At 37.2% G+C, this 26,778-nt stretch overlaps 1 protein-coding gene across 8 annotated transcripts; it reads right to left on the bottom strand.

The window, feature by feature from the left end:
* LOC126627440 (uncharacterized) lies at positions 1-3,924 on the bottom strand. Of its 8 annotated transcripts, none has more exons than XM_050296980.1 (6): positions 3,809-3,924; positions 2,260-2,343; positions 1,885-1,939; positions 1,657-1,799; positions 923-1,274; positions 1-835 (listed from the first exon to the last, which is right to left on the bottom strand). In XM_050296980.1, the coding sequence occupies exons 4-6, from the start codon at positions 1,671-1,673 to the stop codon at positions 218-220; spliced, it is 987 nt and encodes a 328-aa protein (XP_050152937.1). In that variant the 5' UTR covers positions 1,674-1,799; positions 1,885-1,939; positions 2,260-2,343; positions 3,809-3,924; the 3' UTR covers positions 1-217. The 8 variants fall into 8 exon arrangements, with proteins under 8 accessions (XP_050152937.1, XP_050152939.1, XP_050152935.1 ...); XM_050296982.1 differs by having other exon boundaries at positions 1,691-1,799; XM_050296978.1 differs by lacking the exon at positions 1,657-1,799 and having other exon boundaries at positions 1,885-1,971.
* Between the last annotated feature and the right edge of the window lie 22,854 nt (positions 3,925-26,778).

Below are 26,778 nucleotides of genomic sequence, written 5' to 3'. Positions count from 1 at the left end.
TTACTTCTCCAAAAGCACTTTGGCATTTAAGCTCTTTCGATTTCAATTTAGATAACTTAAGCCGGTCATCAGTTGGATAACAAGCGCGATTATGACAAAGATTACTGTCACAATTGTCACTAATAAGCAGCGGCAATAACGTCTCAGTCATACCGTTTTATACCAAATATATCATTACAACTGACCAGAAGATTAAACGCGACTGCATAACTATCCTTCATAAGCCATACTCCAACAGATGCGTAATGTATACCTTTTTCCTTTCCTCGGACATGGTAAAGAACACTCTCAGCAGGTCATGATTGGTGGCCAGTATATTTATCGCTCTAAAGACTTGCAATCCGGTAAGGCCTTCAATTTTGCTCAACTCACCGTCAAGTTTAGCTTGCAATTCAGCCACTTGTTTATCAGTTGAAAGAACTTTAATCAGAGCATCAATCTTAGATGTCATCGCTTGTACCGAAGCTGCCATACTCCCAAAATTCTTTGTCATCTCCTCCATTACCTTTGCTTTCACCCTGCGACCGGGATCTGAAACACTTGGGGTACTTTGTGCAGGCCTTCGTTGTTGGGTACTAAATGATACATCAAACTGTTCCATCCCTTCAGACTCTGATTCTATATTCGTATCCACATTCAGAATCACATTTTCACCCAAATCATCGTCCCCGCCATGAGTTTGATCAATGTTTGCATCCTCTTGCCTAATGTCCTCTTCATCATCATCATCATTGCCAACATTTGCACCAGTATGACGACCTTTTTCATATATCTCCCGCAAGACATGGTAGAATGGAAATGGCTTGCCATACAATCCACTTGCATCCCTTCTTTTCTACAATTACAGAATATTACAGAAACTATAATCCATAGTCGACAGGAAAATATAAGAAATAATGAATAAGGATATCTGCAGACTTACCTTCACCCATTCATCATATAGACTTCTATTGCAAACCAACATCATTTGTTTATCATCCCAACTAAATCCTCCTTGAGATAACATCTCAGTTAAGGCACAATACTTTTTCTTCAATGTCTTAACTCGTGATTCAATGTGAGGAGACGCTTGTATTCCACAACCCGGCAGTTTGGCTTCCAGTATTGCCTCTATATGGGTTAAGTATCCATTTTTGAAACCATTATCAGCTCGCCACTTGGTGTTGCGATATAATTCTTGCAATGATTCAACTAATGCAGAATCTTCTTTGGTTGTCCAGAAACGTTTGTTTTGACCCCTTCCTCGTTTTCTTATAGCTGAATCAGAATTCATCCTAATAAAATAACATAAAAAAAAAAAACATGTGACAAAACTACAAACACAGCATAACAATAATTGCATAGCGTAAAAATGATAATTGCGTAATTTAAAATAATTAAAAAAAGGAATGTCTTAGAACGGGAATGATTGTCACATGCAATGAGTTCTATAGATAATTAAGCACTACACGGCAGAGGGGAGGGAGGGGTATTATATTTCTTGTGGGAAAATAGTTCTTTCCCTTGCTTTGCTGTTTCTCTCTCTCGTGCTCAATCAAATTCCGGTATCAATAGACTTAAATATTAACTGTTTACCCTAAAAGACATGACAACGATGAATAGAGTTAAATTGTAAGTGAACTAATATTTTGTACAATAAAGATATAAGGGATATACATTGCACAGATATACATGATGCATAAAGTCTCACATGTTTCCAAAACGAAAACACTAACAATCCAAGATATATGATCAATTAGTTCTTCAACCGCTAATGGAATGCTGGATATCCTTAGTTCCCTTTGTAGTTCTTGTCATATCTGGACACAACTCAGGAAAAATAAATATAAATACAAAGACAGAAGAAGATTAAGGCATGTGTCCATAGCTAGTACAAGAAATTACCTTTCTTTTAGCAGGAAGCTCATTCCCAAACATAAATTTTGATATCCTCCTAAGTCTGTTACGCAGGATGTGTACTCAGTGAATATGCTTTTGAAAAAAGATCAACAAGTGTACATTAATTCCTAAATTCCCATGAATTTGATATGCTAATTTACTGAAAGGATTTGACAAAAAAAGACTTTTGGATTAGCAAATGAGAAACTTAGTTATCCAAAATTAGCAAATAAATCAAAACAAAACAAAACAAAGACCAAAATTTTTTGATACACACAGAGTACAAGTGGACGGAGAGAGAGAGCTCAAAAATGAATGATACACATACAGATCTCAATATGGGTAAAATACCAGCTGAATTTAATAAGAAAGAATTCAGACCACAATACAATAGTTGATAATTAAACCAACAGCATAATGTTTTGGTTGAGATTCTCAGCATGCATTTCATTTACATATAAGTACCTGCCATAACAATTGAGAATATTAAGCCCTTTACGATAAACAAACTACCAAGAATCTTGCCCTATTTACGTATGAAGGTGCATTAATATACTAACTTATCAGGAAAACTTCTCAGCGTAAAGAAAACATCGCATACACGTAGATAGATACCTCCAGTCAGCTGTCTGTTCATGGTCTAAACAAATATTGTTTTCTTCATTATAATAAAACCATATTCTTTTGTAAAAACTACCGAAAAACACACCAAAAAGAAAAAAACATGGAAGGAAAAACAAATATTGTAGGCTAACATCTATGCTCATATGTTGATACCTCTATCTGTCTATCATAGTTTCAACCATCATATATTGCCAAAGAAAGAAGTAAACTGGAAAGCTGAAACAAACTAGTTCCTAATCCATCATAACCATAGACGGAGTTAGCAATTGCCCTGATGGGGCAGCTGCCCCCACTCAACTTGTAAGAAAAAGAAACAGAAAAACCTTTGTATTCATGATTATCGTGAAGAATACACTAGTTCCACATAAACCTTCATTCTCTAAACTCAATAAACCAATTGTTCATCCTCATCCTACTCTCACCTAGCTAATTACATAATTCTATGGCTGTAGTGACCCAAGATACTTATCGTTGTATAAGAATATGATCAATGAGATTAACAATTAGGCTCTGCCCTCGGCTGCTGGATCAATGCTAACAGATGATAGAACTGGCAAGGAAAGAGATTTCTATCCTATACAAATTCTCTTCCTTTAGCTCCCGCTTTACCTCTCTAACAAATATCATCCACCCAAATCTAAATCTTTGTAACAATAGCATTGTGACACATCATTATCGATCAATTATAACATTTTTTTTGGATAATAAGTTCATTTTGTTTTCAGAAGTTGGCCTCAATAAATAAAATTTCTAGCTCCGTCCTTGCTCATATAATTCTTATATCTCGTGCTTAACATGGAAGCAGATTGGATTCTAGCAGCTTCAGAACAAAAACATAAAAACACTAAACTAACCAGTTTGCGGTTATTCATTCCATGGTAAAATATTCACATCATCTAATTCTCTTCTCATAAAAAAATTTGGGAACCCCATCAAACACAAAAAGGGTATAAAAAACAAGGTTGAATCCTAAATTCCTAATTAAATTAACACACAAATATATACATATATATGTATATGTGTGTGTGTGTATACATATATATATATGTTGATCACAGAGCAGAACAAACTTCATTCATTCAATACCAAAGGTTCAATCTTTTTGGAATCTTGCAACCAATCTCCATTGGCCTTCAAAAAAATTTACCCACAGATTCAGCTATATCAACTATACAACGAAATTCCATAACAATATATTTAAAAAAATTAAATTATAAACTACAGTTGTACTGGAAAAAGAAAAGAAAACCCAACAAAAAGAACTCAAAATGTATGTTCGAATTGGTGGGCTATCCGGATTACTTACATTTTGGGAAGAAGAAGAAGAAGAATATTCGGGTCGTTGGCGCTCGATTTTGATTGCTGTCGCCATTCGCGCAGTGGAGGTTTTTCTTCAGTGTTGTGGACTCAGGAATGTTCCGTTCGAATATCGAAACCGCATATGTAGACATCAAACTTGAAGAAGAGCCTTTTGTTGGGCCTATTGGGTTGGTTTCGTTGGGCCAATTTTCCGTGGGAATAGCATTCGTGTCATGTGTTTACTAGAATGGTGAAGTGTCTATTTAGTCCCTGAACTATCATCTTTTTGAAAATTAAGTTCTTGAATTGTTTTTCGGTAAAATAAGTCCCTAAACTCATTAAAAATTGCTAATTTCATCCCTAATATTATATTCAAAGCTATTTTATCCAATTTTTCGTCAACTTAAGTCACTTAACACACTTTAGAGTGTAATCCTGTCATTTTCTCACCTATAAGCCCTTAACATTACGTATCGGTTGCAAATCTAACATCTAATTTACCTCAAAAGTTAACTTACACTATTTCTTATGAAAAACTACCAATTTACCCGCCAAAGTTAACTCCATACACTAATACTTTATGGAAAAACTATCGATCTACCTTCCAATGTGTATCACATGCCAGTAACGTGTCACGCCCCGAACCGGTGTCCAAGGCGTGACAGGATGGTATTAGAGCATAGGTATTAGACACCCTTGGATAAGAACTGTGGGAGAAGATTAGCATAAGCCAAATAAGTTTGAATTTAGAAGAGTATGTGCGATTGGTTTTGGAAGTCAAAGTTTGGTTGGCCTCTAGTGATATGTAGAGTGTACAAATAGGCTTAAATGTGAAGTTAGTTTTTACACATGATCTTTACAATTGAATTCATATGTGGATCTTTTGAGAAAGGAAATTAAGTTTGATCCAAAAACGAAAAGGATGAAAGTTAAGCAATGCATGCATATAACTTTAAGATGAATTTCTTAGGTGAAATGGGTTCATGAGTAACTAAAGGACAAGAGGACTTGAAAGGTGGACTTAAGTAAGAGGATTGTGGTCATCCTTACTATGGAAAAAGTAAGAAATAAACTGAGTACATAGTTGTAATGTTTTTTCCATTTAGAGAGAGATAGGACATCTATCATTTGTTTTTTTTAAGTTTGGTCACTGTAATGAAAAAAAATTGGAGAAGTCAGTGTGTACTCAACTCATTTGACTCTTAAAGGTGAAGGAAACAGGAAGTGTTCAATTAAATTCTAGAAAATGAATTTCTTGAGAAATTTTTTAAGTTGGTTGAGGGATTAGAACATCTTAGAGTTAAGAATTGAATGAGACAAGAATTTGATGCAACATAGAGTTTTGTAATTTCTAGTGTTGTTTTGATCCTGAGTAGTGGACAAATAAGAAGGATTTTATAATAAGCTAGTTATGTGCAATGTTGGAATGAATATATTAGAGATTAGGATGCTACGAACACTTGGATTTTGTTACTCATATATTTTGATGTAAGGTCAAGTATGTAGGAAGGAAATTTAGGCTTGAAAAGGTCTATGAATTACTTGTGGGATATATATGAAGGTAGTAGTCACGATTTGTTGATGGATTATATATGCAGTGAGTAACCACTGAACAAATTGCCAGATTTATTCCTAAGATGATACAAAGAATTAGAGTTGGTTCAGTATGGGATACTGAACCGAAAATGATATCCTGATTCCTCTAAAATTTTCGAGAATCCCAATTTCAAGAATGATCCCAAACCAATTTTTTGGGAATCCCGAAATAGTTTTGGGATTTTGGGACATGAGATTAAATTTTGATTTTGGTCTGTTGGGCTGAAACTTGACATATTGGGCTTTTGGGCTAAAATTTAGCCTTTTATATTGAAATTGTCAGCCCAATTTCGTTAATACCAATCTGTCATACATACAAATATATCATATGTGCAATCTATTTTGAGCCACCAATGCAATCTATTTTGTGCCTTTAACTTCATACATACCAATATGTGCAATCATAGATTTATAGCCCTAATTGAAATATGAAATTATAAATTGTTCTTCAAATATATTCTACTGCACATGCATGCAACAAAAATAAATTAAGTAACAAACCCAAAAGCAAAAAAATTAGTTACAAGCCCAAGTTTCAAAATAAATTAAGTCACAAACCAAAAGCAAAAACAAAAGCTTCAAGTTTATGAAGATTGTTGGCCTCTTCGGCCCATTTGACCCATTGATCTTGTTGATAGTTGTTGCTGCCTTCTTGTTGGTACCCTTCCCCTTGATGTTGATGGTTGAGCCATTCCCCTTAAAATGGGTGCTCGTGGAGGTAGTGATTGATTTTGACGTTGTTGAACTTCAAGGTTGAGGTGGTCGAGGAGGTGGAGGTGACATTTCATTTCCTTGTGTCGTATTCTCCTCACCTCCCAAATTAGTCGTGCCTAAGATAATAAACCACAAATAATTTAGATTGAATTATAGAAATAGATAATAAATACTAAGAAAATAAAAAAGGAAATTAAATTATTTACTTACTTTTGTTTGAGCGTTTAAGTTCCTTGTAGAAATTGAATTCGTCGAGTGTAGGCTCATTGTAGAAACAAAATTCATTTCCTCTAAGCCAATCACTAGTACACACTAAAGCCTCAACCGTTTTAGGTGTTAAGCAAGCTCTAAAAGGATCAACAACTCTCTCACCAAGACTAAAGGCATTCTCACTAGCAATGGTGCTACTAGGAAGGGCCAATACATCCTTAGCAACTTTACAAAGAGTTGGATATGTACCACTATTTCCTTTCCACCAATCCAAAAGATTGAAACCCTCATATGTTAGGCTTTGATGTGGATCATTGAAGTACATATCCACTTCATTGGTTATCTCATTTTGTTATGTCGTCACTCTCTTTTGTTGGATCTTCCTTGTCATCCTTTTAGCAACATCAATATCTCCTCCCCCCCCACCCAATCATCTAGTACAACACTTGATCTTTGCTCCACATTTGAAGTAGCACTACTACTAGTACTACTATTACTACTACTACTAAGGACCACTTCCTCCTTATATGCATTATACAACTAGGTTACATAGCTTTTAACCCTTGCTTTCTCCTCATTTATTGTGTCCTATCCATAGCCGAGCTCTTCTAGATAAATATCTTAGGTCGAGTGCTTGGGTTACAAAGAGAATAGAGTTCACCTTTTCAATGTCACCCCAATATTTGTCAAACTTGAGCTTCATTGAGGTAGCCACACTTTGCAAAGTAGCATTAAAGGTGTTTAAAATTTGTTCTTCTATCTCCACTTGCAAAGAAATCATCGTGCTAAGTATTAAGTGTGACATTGGAGTAAGAGTTGCACTCAATGGCAAGGTGGAATCATAAAACTTTTTGAGAAAGTGAGCAAAACTCACCGACCTCTCCCAATCATCCACCTCCGGAGGACCCATCCGCTTGACCTTTGTTGTCACCCCATCAACCTCTTTTGAGACCTCTTTTTTAAAGTAAGCAATAAAAGGGTCACACTCAAAAGCCATCTTAGAGAACACTTCTTTAAACTTGAACTATTAAGCATTTCATGGGTGGCATTCCACCTTGTGACAACATCAAAAGGGATACTTGACATCCTATTAAGTCTCAACAAGACACAATATTTCGTAAAAGACTCTAACCTTGCTAGGAATGAGTGTATAAACTTCACACAATTTCTTATAGCATCAATCTCACAACTAAGCTCCGCCATTCCATCCTTAACTATCAAATTGAGGATGTGACAAGCGCACCTCATGTGCAAGTGAGCCCCGTCGAGTAAAAGAGTATCATTTTACTTGAGTCTTCTTTTTATGTATGCAATAGCAGTGTCATTTGCACTAGCATTGTCAATGGTAATGCTAAAGACCTTGTCTATGCCCCAATCATTCAAGCAACCCTTTAGACATCTTCCAATGTCATCACCTTTGTGAGAAGTAACTTAGACAAAGTTTAGGATCCTTTTATGCAATGCCCAATTAGTGTCCAAAAATGGGCCGTGATGACCATGTAGCTTATCTTTTGAATCAAGGTCCAAGTATCAGTTGTGATGCTCACTCTCAACCCCTCAATCATACTTTTTATTTTTACCTTCTCTTCGAAAAACAACTCCAAAACCACCGCAGGCACCTTATGCCTATTAGGAAGTTTGTACTTTGGATTCAAGTCACGAATAAAAGCTTGAAGGTCCTCTTGATTGACCACCCTAAAAGGCATCTCCACTATTATAATCCACCTCACACATCTCCTATCAAGTCTTTTTTTATTGAAAATGTGAGTGAAAATTGCACCTCTCATCCTCGCTTGTGTCAATGTTAGTTGATTTAGATATGCACTCTTAAAGAGACTAGAACCTAGGCATTTCTTCAAATGCTTAAGAATTCCCGATGTCCCATGAATTATAGGGTGTGCCAGTACTAAGAGTTTGCAATGCTTGCATTCAGCCATGTACGATTCCACCCCATATTATTGGTGATAGTTACCCTCTTAGCATCATTTTCACGCCGGACTTGGGCCCTTTCTCCTATTGCCCTTTTTCCGAAGAGGGCCCTCCCATTCTCTCACTACTTCTACTTCCTCTTCCCTTTCTTCCTCTTCTTCCCAATGTTCTTTTACTTGTTCTAATGCAATATCCTCCTCCACATCCGAATCATCATCCCAACAATCTTCATAATAATCATCATGCAGATAATCTTGAGGTGAGGGAGTGCCAAGTTGAAGGGTACCACTAGGTTATATTTGTTTTCATTTTCCTAATACCGAGACCATAGGTGCACTAGATTGGCTACTAGACTCATTCATCCTAACATAATAATGCACATTAATATATCACAACCACAGTTCAACATATATCTAAATTCCAATACAATAAATCACATATCCAATTCAAATGCAATAACATTTTCAATATGTGCAAAGTAAGCACAACATTAAATTTTAAATCTATGTGTTTGTACCATACTTAGGGCCTCCGTATTTAGACCTCGTATAAATATTCGGGAGACTCAAATGTAATTATGTAATAAAGGAAGGGGCAAATATGTAATAAGTGAGGATCCCTTATTCTATAAAAGGGACTCCTCAACCTCACAATGGGGAGGCGAATTCTGAGGCCAATTCCTAAGCCATGAGGATCCTCACACTCTCTCCCTCACAATCCTCTCAGAAATACAATATCAGTGTGGACCTAACCCAAACCTTGGGGTGAACCACGATACATCTTGTGTTATTTACTTTCATGCAGATTCACGGTCGGATTTACGTTGTTCCAAGACCCCTCCGGTTTTGTGCATCAACATTTGGCACCTTCTATGGGAAAAGACATGAAAAGCTGTGTCGGTTCTTTTTCATTTTTCCATCTCACCACCGTGAAATCTTCACAACCTCACCACTGTCCACCGTGGATCTGCAAAACCCAAAGACACAGACATAGAGCTCTCTCTCTATGCAGTAGCTGCTTCTAATTTTAAAAAAAAAATGGAGAGACACATGTGACTGACTGTCTGCCTGCCATATGTTATTGATACTGATGAAGTTGTCAAAGCAGTAAATCCAAGCCTCCTCCAGTTTGAGAACCCAAGGCTTCGCCAAGCCTACATTGCCCTCCAAGCTTAGAAGTCATCCATCTTCTTTGACCATTTCAACTTCACCGCCACCTGGAATGGCTCCGACGTCTGCTCCTACACGGAGCGAATCTACTGCTACCTCAGCTCCTTCTGGAGTTTCTGAGAAAATGGGCGGCAAGCATCCATGCTCAGATCCATTGTCGCCGCCAATGCCACGTAAGCAGCCACATCTTCTATGCAGGTCACGTGCTACACTTCCCGACCTCTACCTCTGGCGTGCTATACTTCCCGACACCCTCCACCGTAGAGGATATCACAAACCCTCTCTGTACTAAGCTGGGAAGCAGCCCGAACCTGAAGTCTGATCCGGATCCCGATCCCGGTTTGGACGACAACCTCGACCCTAAGTTGAAGCTGTTGTGTGAGGGCTGTTCGCTGGAGTCAGGTTCGAGGTCAGGTCTTCAGTTATGGATCCTGTGATTACCCATCTTCCACAAGGAACAGAAACATTTGGGAGTTGAGATTCCTCCTGAAGTTAGATGTTGCAGACGTCAAACAACAACAGCAAAACGACCATAAACCCACCGACCCAATTGGTCGAAGAGAAATAATACTGAGGAGCAGCGAATTGACGGTGGTAGGAGCCATATTCAACTTGAGTGGTAAAAAGCTCGAGTATCTTAGGGTGCAGAAAAATCAGCAAGCTTTGGCTCTCTGCCCAGCTATTAAGAATTGCATATCAACCTCTGAAAATGTCAGTGACCTTACCCATTATGCCCCCTGCTTTAGCTCTCTCCCTCACTGTGATGGTGTCTGAGGGAACCGGTAGCCATGCCAAGAGACTTTAGCTCTCTTGCAAATATGGTCTGACATGGACATCGCCTTTCGTGATGAAAGTGTTAAAGGTCCTTTATGGGAAGAGGTTTCCAAGAAGCTTGCAGCACTTGGCTATCATCAAAGCGCCAAGAAATTTTGCATCGGTCTCTCTCCTTCGCCGACTGACCTCTCTCCAATCGCACCATTCAAAGCCATCACCCTCAACTACCTTGGCCGCAGTGTGCAACTGCAAGTTCTGAAATCAACTGGCGACTTTTCTCATCTTTTTCGGTCAGATAGGAAGTCAGAGGAGCAGCAACAGAATAATAAAAGGAGAAAGCAAAAGAAAAAGAGAGAGGTGCAGGGGAAAAAAGAATGACAAAAGCAAAAGAGAGAGGTGCAAGCTGTCACCAATGAGTTGTAGAGGAAACACAAAAGCAAAAGAGAAAGGAAAGGATTATACTTTTGCTTTTGTCGACCACTAAAGCAGAAGATGCCATCAACTTTTGAAAAAGAAAACTTTCATCAGGCATGTTCCCACTTTTCTAAAAAAGCCACTGGAATACGCACATAGAAAAAGATTTGCAACAACCCAGTATGCAGTATGTGCAGTACGCACCAACGATCTGCAACTGTCGAAACCTTTATTTTTTAATGATGTAATTTATTTTTCTTATCTTTCGGAGACATCTGTATAAACCCCATCAAAGGGTAATAATAATAATAATAAAAAAGAGCCCAAATAATGGGCTGGAATGTGGAGGGCGAAGACTCATATGCCCAAAAGAGCTAGGCCCTATGGCTCCAAAATTATTCGGCAGTTTGCCGCTATTATCTCCAACTAGGTGATCAAAAGTACGTCTAGTACTCCAAAATTATTTGGCAGCCTGCCACTATTATGATCAAAAGTACGTCCAGTACTCCAAAATAATTCGGCAGCCTGCCTCTATTATCACCAACCAGGTGACCAAAAGTACGTCCAGTACTCCAAAATTATTCAGTAGCCTGCCTCTATTATCACCAACCAGGTGATCAAAAGTACGTCTAGTACTTCAAAATTATTCGGTAGCCTGCCGCTATTATCACCAACCAGGTGATCAAAAGTACGTTTAGTACTCCAAAATTATTCGGCAGCCTGCCGCTATTATCACCAACTAAATGATCAAAAGTACGTCCAGTACTCCAAAATTATACATGAGCATCACTCATGTCAATCATACATAAACATTCATGTGCATCCCCTATGTCAATCATACATAAACATTCATGACCATCACTCATGTCAACATCCATGAACATCACTCATGTCAATCAACATAAACATTCATGAGCATCACTTATGTCAATCAGCTTCAAAAGCTTCACTTACAAAGCTTCACCTACAAAGCTTCAGTACAGGGTATACAAATACCGCTTCCGAACAACCGCCATTTCGGCTCATACATGGATTCAATTTGAAGTCTCTAGCCAACATACTCTATGACCGAAGACTTGGGGGACTACATTATGTACCATATATTGGGCCTCAACTAGGCCTCATGAAAAATACTTGGGGGACCTAACCCATTATTTATGTACTGAGGAGCGAGCCCTTATTCTATAAAAAGGACTCCCTCACTTTCATTAGAGAGCACCTATTATTCATGTACTGAGGAGCGAGCCCTTATTTTATAAAAGGGACTCCCTCACCTTCATTAGAGAGCATCGCCGCCTACTGAGCAACTGCCTCGCCGAGAGCATCAACTCTAGCCCATCATTTATGTATTGAGGAGCGAACCCTTATTCTATAAAAGGAACTCCCTCACCTTCAACGCCACAAGCCGAGCAGCCTTGTAACATGTGCTACTTCTGGTTGAGCATCATGTCAGATTGGGCACCGCCTCATATCGAGTATCAGCTCTAGACGACATCTAGTTACTTCGGCCCACACATGGACTGAATTTCAAGTCTCCAGCCAAAATACTCTTTTAACTGAAGACTTGGGGGACTACTATTTGTATCATACTTAGGACCTCCGTATTTAGACCTCGTATAAATACTCGGGGGACTCAAATGTAATTATGTAATAAAGGAAGGGGCAAATATGTAATAAGTAAGGAGTCCTTATTCTATAAAAGGGACTCCTCACCTTCACAATAGGGGAGGCGAATTCTAAGGCCAATTCCTAGGCCATGAGCATCCTCACACTCTCTCCCTCATAATCTTCTCAGAAATACAATATTAGTGTGGACGTAGACCAAACCTTGGGGTGAACCACGATACATCTTGTGTTATTTACTTTCATGCAAATTCACGGTCGGATTTACGTTGTTCCAAGACCCCTCCGGTTTTGTGCATCAACACTATGCATGCTAAATGGCATTTCTTAAGAGGAAACAATTAAAGAGAATTCTCAAATCATATCTATTTGGATAAAGTACTAAGGAAACAATTAAGGAGAATTCTCAAATCAAATCATATCAATTAAAGAGAATTCTTAAGATGAAACAATTAAGGAAACAATGAAGATAGAGTACTAACCTTAAAAAGCCTTAATTCAAACCGAAGACCGGTCTCCTTAAGCTCAATTCCATATAGATAATCCTCCTAGTGTCAATGGGTAAGTTAAAGTAAGCGGACATAACCATTGAACAAAAACGAGGATTAAAATTTCAAATATGAATTGGACAAGCATGACAGGCAGTTCTATGTGACCACAACTTGACCTTGCTTAACCACATTACAACAAACTTTGAAATACGCATAGTTAGAACAGATCAGGGAAGAAAAGGATATTCAAAATCTATTTCAACTCCCTAAACTTTCTCAGAGCAACGCAAAAGAGATACTTCTTCAACAAGCTCTGCTTGCATTCAAAGAATAAGGTAACAAATGGTGACCTCACTTTTGTCAGATAACATATGCCTTTCTAGTTTCTAATAAAAAAGGCATCAACCCAAAGCAACATCAAACCCAAATTCCTTTAAATTCAGTGGTATTACAGACTATCTTGGCACAACCAAGATCAAGTCAATATTTCAATTCTCTTTTTATGCAACAAATGAAGGATAACTTGTCCAACCTAGTCACTATGTAACTCAACACTATAAAATTCGTTGAAACAAATGAATTGCTCTACCCATATAATAAACAATGAAGACTCAGAAGCCAGAGATCAAGTTGCAATTATGTAAACAAGAAGGAATGGAGAGAAAAAAATCTATCCAAGAACATATTATCAAACATAAAATGTATACAGGTTTTCAATTACCTACTAGCACTAAAATTTTCAATAAAGATACCATAAAACACCAGAAGTTTCAGTAAAAGTTTCAACTTTCAAGAATCAAAACATCAGAGCCATGTACATCATTGTTTAAGCATAATGCAACATCAACTGGACTACACTAGACCGCTCAACCCCCATTACATATCTTCTACTCAAGGTTCTAAAAAACACTAGGCGCTAGTAGGGCGGCAGGCAGGGGCCTAGCTCCTAGGTGGCTAGGTGGGCGCCTAGGCGGATTTATGTAAATTCATTTTATATCTTCTAAATAAGTGTCTATTTACACTTTAAAAAAATATACTTGTATGGATAATAAAAGAATGATAAAATGCAAAACTAGAAGTAGAAGAATACACAAAGTACATCCATCCAACAAGTTCAATATTTACAAAATAGTAAGCATATAATCATAATGATGAGTATTCTTGGATGATAGACTAAATTCTTCTTATTCATGATCTTTGCATTGGATTGGGCATTGACTAAATAACTCATATGGCATTTAGATATAACATTCATATATGTATATGTATGTATTGGTATATATACATAAACTTTTAAAAGATAAAAGCCCACATAGTGGGTGGTTGGATAATTAAAATCCATTGAACCGTTCACTCCACCTCTCACATTACCCAAGGTAGAGGCCAAATAAAGTAAAATACCTTCCCATTAAATCTGTTCGGTTCTTCATCTTCCTTATCCCTTTTAGAACCACAAAGTGAAAGGTGTAGAAGCTCACGATTGATATGTCAAATACCCTCTCTCTCTCTCTCTCTCTCTCTCTCTCTCTCTCTCTCTCTCTCTTTGCGCGTACTCTTTACCCCCTCATCTGCTCATAGACGGTAAAGCTGCATATTCAGAGTTGCAGCGCGTTTGGGATTTTCAACCACCTAGAGTGGCACTTAGCGCCGCCTAGACCGCTTAGCGAGCACCTAGACGGCTGCCTAAATCCTTTCCACCTTAAGTGAACGATTTGGTCGAAATCAAGTTGGAGCTCCGCCATCTAGCGCCTAGGCATCGCCTAGGCCGATTTTTAGAACACCGCTTCTACTTCATGACCCTCAAAACAAGAACTCAGCAACACAAACTCAGCACAACTATTACGCAAAATAACAAAATCTATTGCTCCAATTCACCTAAGCACAATTCTTTTCAATGCTAATTCAACCACTTTAGAAACAAAAATGCAAGAATTCTTCTTTATTTTTCGATGTAATTATCGAACATATATCATATACACAATCTGAAATATCTTCCTCCACATTTGGATATATACTCAACATTAACATCAAATCTTAATTTCCCATAACCAAACAAGAAGCTAAATCAAATAATGGACAAAAAAAAGTAAGTTTGAGAGATGATTTGTGGCATACCGGATCTTTAACGTCAAGTTCAAGTTTCAACGATCTCTTTCTTTACTTTGCTGGGTAAAAGATAACTGTATAAACCATAAATCATCAACCTCCGTATCAGTATCTTCCAAGTGCTAAATTTCACAAACCCTAATCTAGAATTTGAACCCTAAATTAAATTTCAAACCCTAAATTAATTCCAAAATTTGGGGGAGAATCGATGCACAGTGCACTAGAATCTGGATGAAGAAGTCGAGAGAGAGAAAGATCAGAAAGGTGAACGGCGCCGGTGGTCGTGGCTCTACCTCTGTGTCGTGAAAGAAGGCTCCTCCATAGTGAGGGATGAGAAGTCAAGAGAGAGAGAGAGAGATTAGAGAGGTGATAGGTCAGTCAAGAGAGAGGTGAGTCACTTATGTGATGTGGGTGTGGTCGGATTCAAGGACAGAAAGAGAAATCGGCGGGGAGGGTGATGAGGTGAGGTCGAGTCAAGAGATGGAGTGACTGAGTTCTGAGGGTTTGATTTGTATTCAACAGTTGAGATTAAATCTCAACCAAATTCGACGGCTGTTACAATTCCAAATATATATTTAAAATTACATAATATATATATTTTATTTTATTGGTTCGGGATTACCGAACGAATGAAAATGTGAGACTGATTCCCATACCGAAATTTTAGGATTGGTTCGGTATTGGGTACCGAAATTTTTGGGATTTTCGGTTTGGTATTTTTATTGGTTTGGTTTGGAATATTCGGTTTTTTTTTCCCACTCCTACAAAGAATTATGATCCCTTTGGATTTGTAATTTTGCAATTGAGTTATGAATTATTCTATAGCTAATATGAGCTCTATGAGTTAGGTTTGAACTCAGTGCTGGTTCATGATTTTAGAGAATCACTTGCAAAATTATTGTTATATACATAATCATAATTATGAAGGAGAATAGTGCTTCAATATGAGGATTTGGGTATTTATATACTGGTCAGAAGAATTTGAGAGTACTTATATTGATGCAAAAGGTATTCTACATGTTTTAGTGTTGAAGAATTCAAAAGAAATGTATAAATATGTTGTTGAGACTTTGTATAATGATAATAATATGCAACGTGTTAGTGTGTGTGTATATAGTTTATATATAGAGAGAGATTAGAAAAGATAAGAGTGGAAGAAATACATGGCATTAGGAGTGATCAAGGAGCTTGCTCAAGTACGTGGAGTTTAGCTATTGCGGTAGTGACGTGGATCTTCGTTTTAGCTTTGAAATTAAGGTAGGGGTTTCTTGGGAAACTTATCACCATTGTAGTATTAGTCTTGTTTAAGCTTTGTGAAATCTGTGTCATATTTGATCTATCTCTATAATTGATATAATTATGTAAATTGGAAAATGATTCATATTACTTTTATTGTTGATATGTGGATAACGTGACAATGTTGATTAATTGCATATGTCATAGCATATTAGAGTGGAAGGATTTTATTGGTTATTCAAGATTGGGATATGGTAATGGAAATATTATTTTGTGTGGTTGAGTTTAACTCTCATAGGGTCCAACAAGGGAACCAAAAGTGAAATTATAGGAATGATATGAAGTAGTGGGGACTCTGGCGACCGAGAGAAGAACAAAATGACCAACAAAATGGTAAATTTGGGTTGATTGAGTTACAGCGGTTGGTTAATGTAATAGAGCATTCAAACCATTGTTGCAGTGGTAAAATGCATGGTATGGGACATGCAAGTCCGCATGTTTTATTATATAAATTAATGGGCTGGGTAGTTGAAGTTAAGCTGCATTCATGATAGATAACATATTTTTGATAACATGTTATAATTGATTTATGTGAGCATGATACTTGGTTTAGCCATGACAATAATCCTTGATAAGACTTATGTCCCTGTTGAGCTGTGGTTTCGCTCACCCTATACATTTTAGACCTTGCAGGTTCCTACAAGTTTAAAGAAAGGTAGGAAAGCTGAGATTGTGTTAGACGAGAGATTTAAGAGTTTTTATTTATTTTTGTACACCCTGTAAGGATTCTGGAGTTATTTATAGAAGATAAGTTTGATTTTTCGTTTTTATTTTTATTTTTATTCACGTAGCGCTTTTTCGCTGACCTTGGGTTCGGGGCATGACATAACATGACTTAAATTGACGAAAAATTGAATATAGTAGCTTCAAATATAATATTAGGGATGTAATTGGCACTCGATTCTAAAAAAAATCATTATGTTTGAACATAAATTTAACCACATGTTTGGTTTTGTAAATAAGATACTAGAAGATATTTTCCTTTCAGGATTATATTACTTGCAAGGTAAAGAATCCTTCTTGGTTTACTATAAATAAGGGCACAAGATCTTGAATAATACACATAATTCTTCAAGCTTTTCTCCATACCTCTCTTTCTCCCTATGCCATGTCCTCTCTCCTAATAAAGTTTCCTAAACGCACCACTCATGTTGAAACTCAAAGTTTTTCATGATTAATCTGTTGAAACTAAACCATGTCTTAAAACCCGAATGTTCTAACTTTGATGCTTATGGAGGTTTCATTTCTCATAGCACCAATCATAATCTTGTTTGCTCCATTCAACAAATTGTTGAACTGTAAGAAGTTCGATTTCACTAATTTGGAAGTTTCGGAACTACCTTATGCGGTACAAGATGTGAAGCTCCACTTGACTACGCAAAGCTTGAAACTATTGTAGTCAGCACTAGCGTGGAAAAGCTGAATAAGCCTCCGGCACGCTCTTTATTCGAAGATTTATGCCTAAATTATTAAATGGAAGTACCTTACTGAAGAGGATTCCATAGCTATTTGACTCGCTCTTACAGACAATTCCAATCATGAGAAGATGATCTTTTACCTGAAGCAAGACATGATTGAAACCTTTACGTCAATTCGTAGGTACAATTATGTGAGAACTCGTATTTTTAATTTTATATATTATACATAATTTTGACCCATATTCTCTTAGCCAACCCATTTGTTATAACCAATTCCTTATGGAACCATCACATGTTTTTGTGATATCTTGTCGTGCATGCTACACGTTTGCATGCATAGCTTAGTCACTAATTAAGCCATCTTTATCTCATATTCGTCAAGTTTCGTACCTGGTCATATGAAACGCACGACACATCATCTTGTGATGCGTCAGTCACCTTATCATGAATTGCCACGTGGTCCTGCATTCCATGAGTCATCAACCACGTGTTCCTTTTAAGGGCTGCACCAATGTTTCTTCTCAGCCCATTTCTATCTATATCTTGTACATTGCATGTAGTTTTCATGTATAGTACGTTGGTTTATGTTATATATGTGTATGGTAGAGAGAGAGATTAGAAAAGAAAATAGAGTGGAAGAAATACATGATATTTGGAGTGATTAAGGAGCTTGCTCAAGTACGTGGAACTTAGCTATTTTGGTAGTGACGTAGATAATTACGTGGAGCTTAGCTATTCAGGTAGTTACGTGGATCTTTGTTTTAGCTTTATAATTGAGGTAGGAGAAATAAGGTAAACCTTTACGGAAATTGATTTTATCAAATTTTGTGAAGTGTTATAATACTCTTGATCTTTTTGGTTTATTAATGTAGTTGGATTTTAATTGGCTAATTGCTTCAGTTAAGTGTTTACTTGTTATTGGTTATGGAATTACTGCTGGAATACTATTCGTTGAGAATATACTTTGATACATGTGAAAGACGAAATGACATTATTTGTGCATCACTCATGTTGTTAGATGTGGTTAGAACTTCAGTGTTGAGATTTGAATTCGAGAAATGAGGGTAGTTGGAAATGATCTTTTGTGTAGTTGAATCTATTCATTGTGAAACCAGTTCCAGGTGAGCCTGGTGTGCACATTAGAATAGCATATCGGCAGGAATTGTCGATGTGGGTGATGTGGGTTGGAGATCAACGAATTAGATAAGATGACTAGCAAAAGAGATTTGTGAACTTGGGATATCGTATGGGAGTTAGTTTCTATAATAGAACATTTGAACCACCATTGCAGTGGTAAAATGCATGGTATGGGACGTGCAGGTCTGTGTGTTTTATTATATAAATTAACTAGTGTAGCTGAAGAGGTTGGATTGTATACATGCATTGTTATAATTTATGATTTGATGTTTGGCTATATGATTTCATAACACTTAATTTAATATCGTCAATTTACTGTGATAAGGTTATGTCCTTATTGAGCTGTTGAAGCTCATCCCTCTATTGTTATGCAGGTTTACGAACTAGACATTCAAGAGGGTAAGCAGGATGAGATCGGATTAGATCTGAGAATAGAATGTTTATTCATTTATTTACTGTAGGTTGTAAAGAATTCTTGATTTGTTTAAGAATCATGAATTATTTTCATAAGAGGAGTTTATTTTCCAACCCGTTTCAATTTTCTTTTATTTAACTCACGTTTCTGATTTGGGTTCGAGTTTTTATTGTCGACCCGGGTCCGAGGCGTGACAAGTTATGAAGTTTATAGAATTCGGTCGAATTTTTTAGTAGAGATGATTTTTTTTTTATCATTCCATGTTTCTAAATTGCTCATAAAGCAGAAATGTGAGTGGAAGTTTATCAAATTTTCGAATCTGATTACTACCATAATTGTGAGAGAAATGTATCCTAGTAATTTGGCTAGGAGGTACTGAATGGTATAAACTTAGCTTCGGCTGGAGCCTATCGAATGGTATTACTAAGTTTCGGTTGGGGCCCACTGAATGACATGCTATACTTTAGCAAAGATGTACTGGATATAAGGCTATGTATTCGGTAGACACCTACCGAATCTGTTCATCCATCTTCGCCAAGAGTGCCAAATAGACCCATCCAGCTTCGACTAGAACCTCCCAAACCCAAGTCTGGGTCTGTTTGTCTGTTTGTCTGTTTGTCTCTCACTCACTTTCGCGTTTGTTTTACAAATGGTAGAATCAGGACATGCTAAGGGGTGGCATCATAACCAGAAATGTGATTCTTGGCACATAAGACCTAAAACTTCAAGAATAAGGGACAATATTCCCAAACCTGACTTCAAATTTCAAGAATAAGGGATAGTATTCATGAACCTTAACCCTGTAGAATCTACTTACGTTTTGATGGAAGAGACCATTAGCTATGCACTTGTCTATGCCTCTACCAATGTTGTTGATGCGAAAATTAACTTAACACACAAATTAAACCCTCTTTTGACAATTGTAGTATATGTATAAATAGGGATCGTTCTAGACCGGGGATTAGGAGGGATTGTTAATCGACTCTAAACTGACTCAAAGACACAAAAACAAACTAAAAACGTTTGGATAGACTTGAAAGATTCAAAACAAGTTCACAAGACTCAAAACTGCCTAAAAACACAAACTAGGCAGTTTCTAACACTAAACACAATTCTGGACGAAAATAAGGTTTGGGCTTGACTCAAAACTCTTAAAAACATAAACAAAACAAGTTTAAAACAATTTGAAACAAGAAAGTAAAGAGGGGGTTTGTTTTGGACGAATTTAAAATAACAAAACAGATTGTAACTTAAAAACAAATTCAAAAACGATTTTGGGAAATTAGATGGATGATGGGCTAGCTAGAGGGTCCTTCTTCACACATGACACACTTGCATATAAAACAATTTCCATTTGCTTTTCAATAAACCATGAATCTCAACACCCCAGATTAATTAGGTACGCTTAAATTAACCGTCAGATTTTCCTTTAGTTATTGGATTGGATGACATCATTCGACAACCCAAAGCATTCTTCAAAAGTTCCCTACATGAAAGCGCATAATAGAGAAACAATCAAAGATCATTAAGTTCTGTGAAAATCATAAGTATTGACAAAGCATTCGTAACTATGATGAGCATGATACTCCTGCTAGGAATCTACTTAACGCGATTGTGACTAGCAACCTTCACTACTTATGAATATAAGTTCATAACGATTATGTGAAACTCCCTTATATTCTAGCACCAAATCCTTGCATGCAAAGTAAGTTTGCACCCTTAATCAACAAACAAGAATAAGTTATCAGTCAAACAATTAAGTAAATTGCATTCACGATTCATAGAATCACAACTGGAAGTAATCAATTCATATTGCAAATATATTCATGGTTTCGAAATTCCTCCTAGCTAAAAGGGGTTTAGCTCCTTATGTTCATGAAACAAAGATACATAAATTTAGACATTGAAAACAAAGAATGAAAACACCTAAAAACGCTTCAGCAATCCAACTTGAATGACAAGCACGTCCAAGGGTCTTCTTTTTTCTCTTTGCTGCGGCACAAGGGTTGGGTGAAGGTTTGAATGGTGGTTTGTATGGGAGAATGGCTGGAAGTGTTTTTAGTAGTCCATGGATGAATGGCAAGCTGCGGCAAAGGGTTGTATTTATAGCAAAATATGTCCAAACCCTAGGGAATAAAGGCTAAGGTGCGGCAGAAAATCAAGGGAAAAGGAAAGAAAGTTTTTATTAATGTTTTAGGATTTATTACTCTAAATCTATTAGGAAAGGCTAAGTCAAAGTCAAAATCCAAAGGGAAACAGAAATAGGGTGCGACAAAAGACTTAGGAAAGGGAAAGGAACCTAAAAAGAAAGGGAAAGTGTTCCCCTTGTGCGGCAAGGAAGGATCCTTGTAGATTTGGTGCGGCATCAAAGTGGGAATGGGATTAGGCCTTCTAGAAACATATAATTAAGTGTCCCAAAGTACTTTGGAGCCTTTCTTGCTGCTGGAATTTAAGTGATATAGGAATAGGAAAGGTTAGGACCAAATAAGGTAACTTGGCTAGCATTCCTTCTTTCTTGCTTTGATCTTTGACTTTCTTTTCTTGAATTGATTTCTTCATAACGTCAACATAATCCTAGCCTCTTTTGATCTTCAATTTCGTCTATCCCTTTTGCTCCATGCATGTGATATTCATTCCAAGCCCAAAACTGCTCCAAAAAGCTCCAAAATGCACATTTTTGCATACTTTGTACTTAGAACCTGAAATTGCACGAAAATGGCTTTAAACACTAGATTAACTAAGAAATAACAACATAATTGCACAAGAACAAGTTAACTAAGTCGCATAAATATGCTCCTATCATTTGTTGAGGTGTACTATTTCCGTAGTCAATATGTGAGACTAATTTTGCTCCACCTAACATGTTTAGAGAGTTAAATTTTGACATGGGAAGCCATTTTAACCCCCTTAGTAAATTTGGTTTACTTTGTGAACAATTTACTAGTTTTCAAATTTAAGTTTGGTGTTTGTTTTAGTTATGGATAACATTATTGTTCCCAAACACAAGCTAATTGACTTAAGATAATACATGTGACCGTATTCAATTAACTCATGCTTATATCTTGTGGGGCAGTTAGTTGTCTGGTTCCATTTGCTAACTTCATACCTAATTACCTCCTAACAACACTTTCAAGCCTATCTAACCTGATTGTGGGGCTTGACACTACTATATCATGTTGTCCAATGGTATTAACTTTACCATAAGGGAAGCCTTATACTCACTTTGTTCCGGAAGAACACTTTTTAAACTTTAAGGATATTTAAGAGAGTTATTACCTATTGAAGCCACTGTAGAAAATGGAGTGCAATTCATTTTGAATAAGTTCTTACGAATATAGCCAGAAATATATTCTAGAGAAGATGAAACACCTCCTGAATGGATTGCACATCACAATCATTCACATTGTAAAGACCCACTACATGGCCAGCTAGAAAGTCCAGGATTCCAAAGGGTGTTGTGGCACGAACATTTGGGATATCTAGGTTGATTGATGATGCGCTGAATAGGACATTCCTTACCAGTAATGATGACATCGTATTGGAAGCGTACCTTAACCCAGCTACTAAGATCTTTACCAGGCAATCTAATTACTCGCCTATGTACTATAATGATACGTACAAATCCTCCATATTTCCTACAGCAGATTGAAGGCAATATTTGTGAACTAATCCAATCATGCAGACCATTTAATTAATTTAGGGTTATGGTTGACGTATCAACACATTGGTCACATGTTTGTCCATACCCAACACTATTTGCTAGAATCTTGGCACCAATTATTAAGTTGCGAGCTCATCACTTCAATTATATATAGAGTCCAGAAGACTAGATAATGTTGGAGAGTTTACATCGACAAAATCGATGATTATTACATTTTAATTAGATATAAGTTGAAAATTTCAATTCCCTATATTCACACCCAAACAATCTCGCAAAAATCGATCATCAAACACCTTTCAGTGGTCGTACAGACTTTGGTAGGGAACACACCAAGCTTTCAAATTTTCTATGTAGGCCTATATAATATTACATGCAGATATGTTGGTCCACCTAAGGCCCATTGACACCCAATCTTATTTTGGCACTACAATTGGTAACTTGGTACAAATGTAATGTTTCATACTTATGCATTTGGGTGTACACTTTGTATGCTAATTGAGCCGCAACAATATACCAATACAGTTCCTAAAAAAATATATGAATCAATGTTGATTATGATTCTCTTAAAGCCTGTGCAAGCGACCTTTCACTTTCATAAGACAGTCTTCATACTGTTTGGGGGAGATAAAAACATTAACGTTCCTAAAGAACGACATGAATTATCATGGATGTCCTCGCTATATCTCATCTCGATCTCGTATTCTAAATCATCAGAGTGTTTCTAGGTGCTTTCTTTGCTCTAGCAAAAATAACAAAATTGCATATACCAGTTGCAAACATGCTTGCATGGATAAATGTAGCTACATACGTCATTGTCCTTAGAAGAGATGTTACTACATGCATCAGCAATTCATTCACGGGTGGATTACTGCACCTAGTGGCCAACCTCTATACACCCGTACATAGCCAATCAATCCGTCTTTGGTCTAAAATGCATCAGATCAACTGGTTTGAAAGATTCACCTCCATGGAATTGAAGAAGCATGGCACAAACGAATCCCTTCCTCGATTTCTGTCTCATGAGAGAATCATGGCATAAACGAATCCCTTCCTCGATTGTTGTCTCAATCATTTCCATCTCATGAGATTAATCCAGGTTACTCCTGAGACTTGAAGTTCTTGGTCTAGTTAGTTTGGATGAGATATAAAATTGGAATGAAATTATCATCGATGATGCTTTACTTATATGGTAGCTACTAATATAAATGAAAAGCAACGGTATCAAACTGCGTTCTATTGATTAGTGACAAAGTAGAATGGATTGGTTAACTAGAAAGACACAATCCACGTCAAATAAGATGAATGAAATAGTTTGGTATAATGCTGCCTTATGGTACAAGGCTTCTCTTATACACCCTAGATTGATTGCAGCTTATAAACATAGTTGTAATGTATCTCTGGGATTATGATACAAAAACTACATGGAAGCTTCCGAATGACTTACATGTACTCATTCAAATGGTTCTAGACCATTGAATACCCTCTAGATTTAGACAAGGCGTTCACTTTACGGATTCAGAACAATCTGGGCAGATGGTGTACCAATCTAAGTGAATATTTGACCAGTTAGGGATATATGCCCCTACGTGTACAAATATGAAATTACTAGACTTGAAGTTCATGTCGATGACATGAATCTCAGACTCCTGCAAAGCTTGAGAAAACTACCTTGCACCTAAAGTTGGACTTTGAGATGAAATATCTTGGAAAAACTCAACACTATCTTGACTTAAAGTTTCGAGCATGGTTTTGACAATATACTGGTTCACCAGTCGGACTACACCCAGAAGGTGTTACCCTCGAGTATACTCATCTAGCATCAAAAGGGACCTTTGTGGAGACTATGGAGCCTAAAGCTCCATATCTAAGTGCATTTTCCGTTTATTGTACTTAGCTCAAAGCACCAGATCAGACATCTTAGTTATTGATAACGTTTTGGCATAAAGCAGTACTGCGCCTACATACCACCCCCAAATTGGTGTTAAAGACGTTTTTTAGTTACTACGATTTTGGGCTTATTCTATCCCTAATGAATCACCCCCATTGGTTTTAAAAAAAATGCATAACTTGTGTGTTACGCTGACATAGACTACCTATCTGATATGCACAAGGTACGTTTCCAAACGGGTTATGTCTTTACTGTTAGGAACACTGCAATATCTTAGAGGTCCATGATATAGACCTTAGTGCGAAATCTTTGAATCGTTCCAAGACACGCACCACACTACGCTGCACGTGAGAGACATGGTTGAGAGTCTTGTTAAGCATTTTCAAAGCATATGTGGTTTTAATCCATCGTTGCGTCTAACAACGATCAATGAAGACTATGCTGCATCTATCAACCATAACATGATACATGCAAAAAGTCAACGCCCAATAAATGGCATCTACATCACATTAGCTTGATCATTAAAAGATTGAAGTTAAGCAAATCCGATTCCAAGACAACCTTGCTGAGCTTTTCACGAAGGCATTACTTAAACTACTTGTGCGATTTACCCAAAAAAAAAAAAAAAAAACTATTGGTGCAATCACAACAATGCCCTACACTCACATCCACCATTCAATATCCCGCAAACACTAGTTTAATGGCGGTTATGATTTTTATTTGGGGATTTTTGTTTTTGTTTTTTTTTTGCTATTGATCTCCCCGAACTTGGTGAGCTCCTCAAGTATATCCTCGTAAAAGTCCTCAAAATACTCTTGAATCTTGTGCGGGTTGATGAGTTAGCCTTCCTGCGAGTTGACGTCGGGGTGTAGGCGACAACAACAGTCATCTTATTCGCAAGCTCCATCTTGAAATAGAAGGGGTAGTTCACGCGGTTCTTCTCTGTTTTAAAGTTACTAAAGGAAGAGGAAGAGAATGGGATGGGCCCCCTTTTTATTATTCATTCTTTTTTTTTTACAAGAAGCGATAGCGTATTATTCATATTCTTAAGTTCTAATTAGGGTTTAGATTAGTTTTATATTTAAATGATTTTTTTAATAATTAAAATATAATTTTTATTCATGTCAGCATATATGTGAGACCTACACTTGTTTGACGAATTGACTAACGAATATATGACATTGCAACTAAATCGTAACTCGGTGTATGACATCGTAATTTTTTGAAGATGAAGTATGAGGTTGCAATTGCACCCAAATTTAAGGGTGCAAAATATAATTTATCCAAACTTAGACGATATGTCACCTAATTTCGTTGTCAAGTAAGGCGAGCACAACAATCTTTCAATCTGGTTGGTGGTTTCAAGTTGGGATCTGGGGCCAATGGCGCCCATCTTTCCTTCCGAATCATTTGTTGTGTTTCCAAGTCTCAAAGAAATAGTAAAAGGAAAAGCGCCAAGAGAAACCCTTGCTCAGCCGCCGGCCCTAACCTTTGGCTTTAAGATCGGTGGCAGCCTTGAAAATCTCTCATGCTTCCTTCTACTTTTCTTTCTTCTCTTCCATTCCCTATCTTTTCAATGTTTTTTTTCTTCTAAGTTTTGTCTCATCTATCTGAGCTTTGGTCTTAGTTTTGTTCCCTCTCCTTAATCATCAGTCGCTCACCGTCATCCCCCCATCCCTCCCCATCACACCCTGTTCTCCTACCTCCTTCCTGCTGCCCTTCATCTTTCCCAACTCTGAACCATGATTTAGATCTATGAGTATTGGGCTCTATCTTGACTCAAGACTCAACCCACACAACCCACTGTTGATCCGGCTTACTGAAAAAATTGGGCGAAGTGTGGAACGATTCACGTCGGAATAAGGGTGTTTTACACACCCCCTTCGCCTTCCCCCTCCCACTGTTACGATTGGTGACTTTTCTTGCAGGTGTGGCTGTGGTGGCTTTGGCTCTTGGTGGATTGATTTTGAGCAATACTCTCAGATCTGGGTTTTGGTTTGGGTGCATTTTTCTGTTTGGTGCGATGTCTTTCTTCGCGGAGGTAACGATGGTTATGGCGGTGGTGACCAGTTTTTGGCTTCAGGATTTGAGGGTTTTACTGTTTATTGTTTATTTTGTAGCCTACGAGCCTAAATC

This window comes from Malus sylvestris, chromosome 6 (assembly GCF_916048215.2).
Source record: "Malus sylvestris chromosome 6, drMalSylv7.2, whole genome shotgun sequence".
Lineage (NCBI taxonomy): Eukaryota > Viridiplantae > Streptophyta > Magnoliopsida > Rosales > Rosaceae > Malus > Malus sylvestris.
Note: the sequence above shows the minus strand (reverse complement) of the source record. Positions and strands in the feature narration are given on the sequence as shown.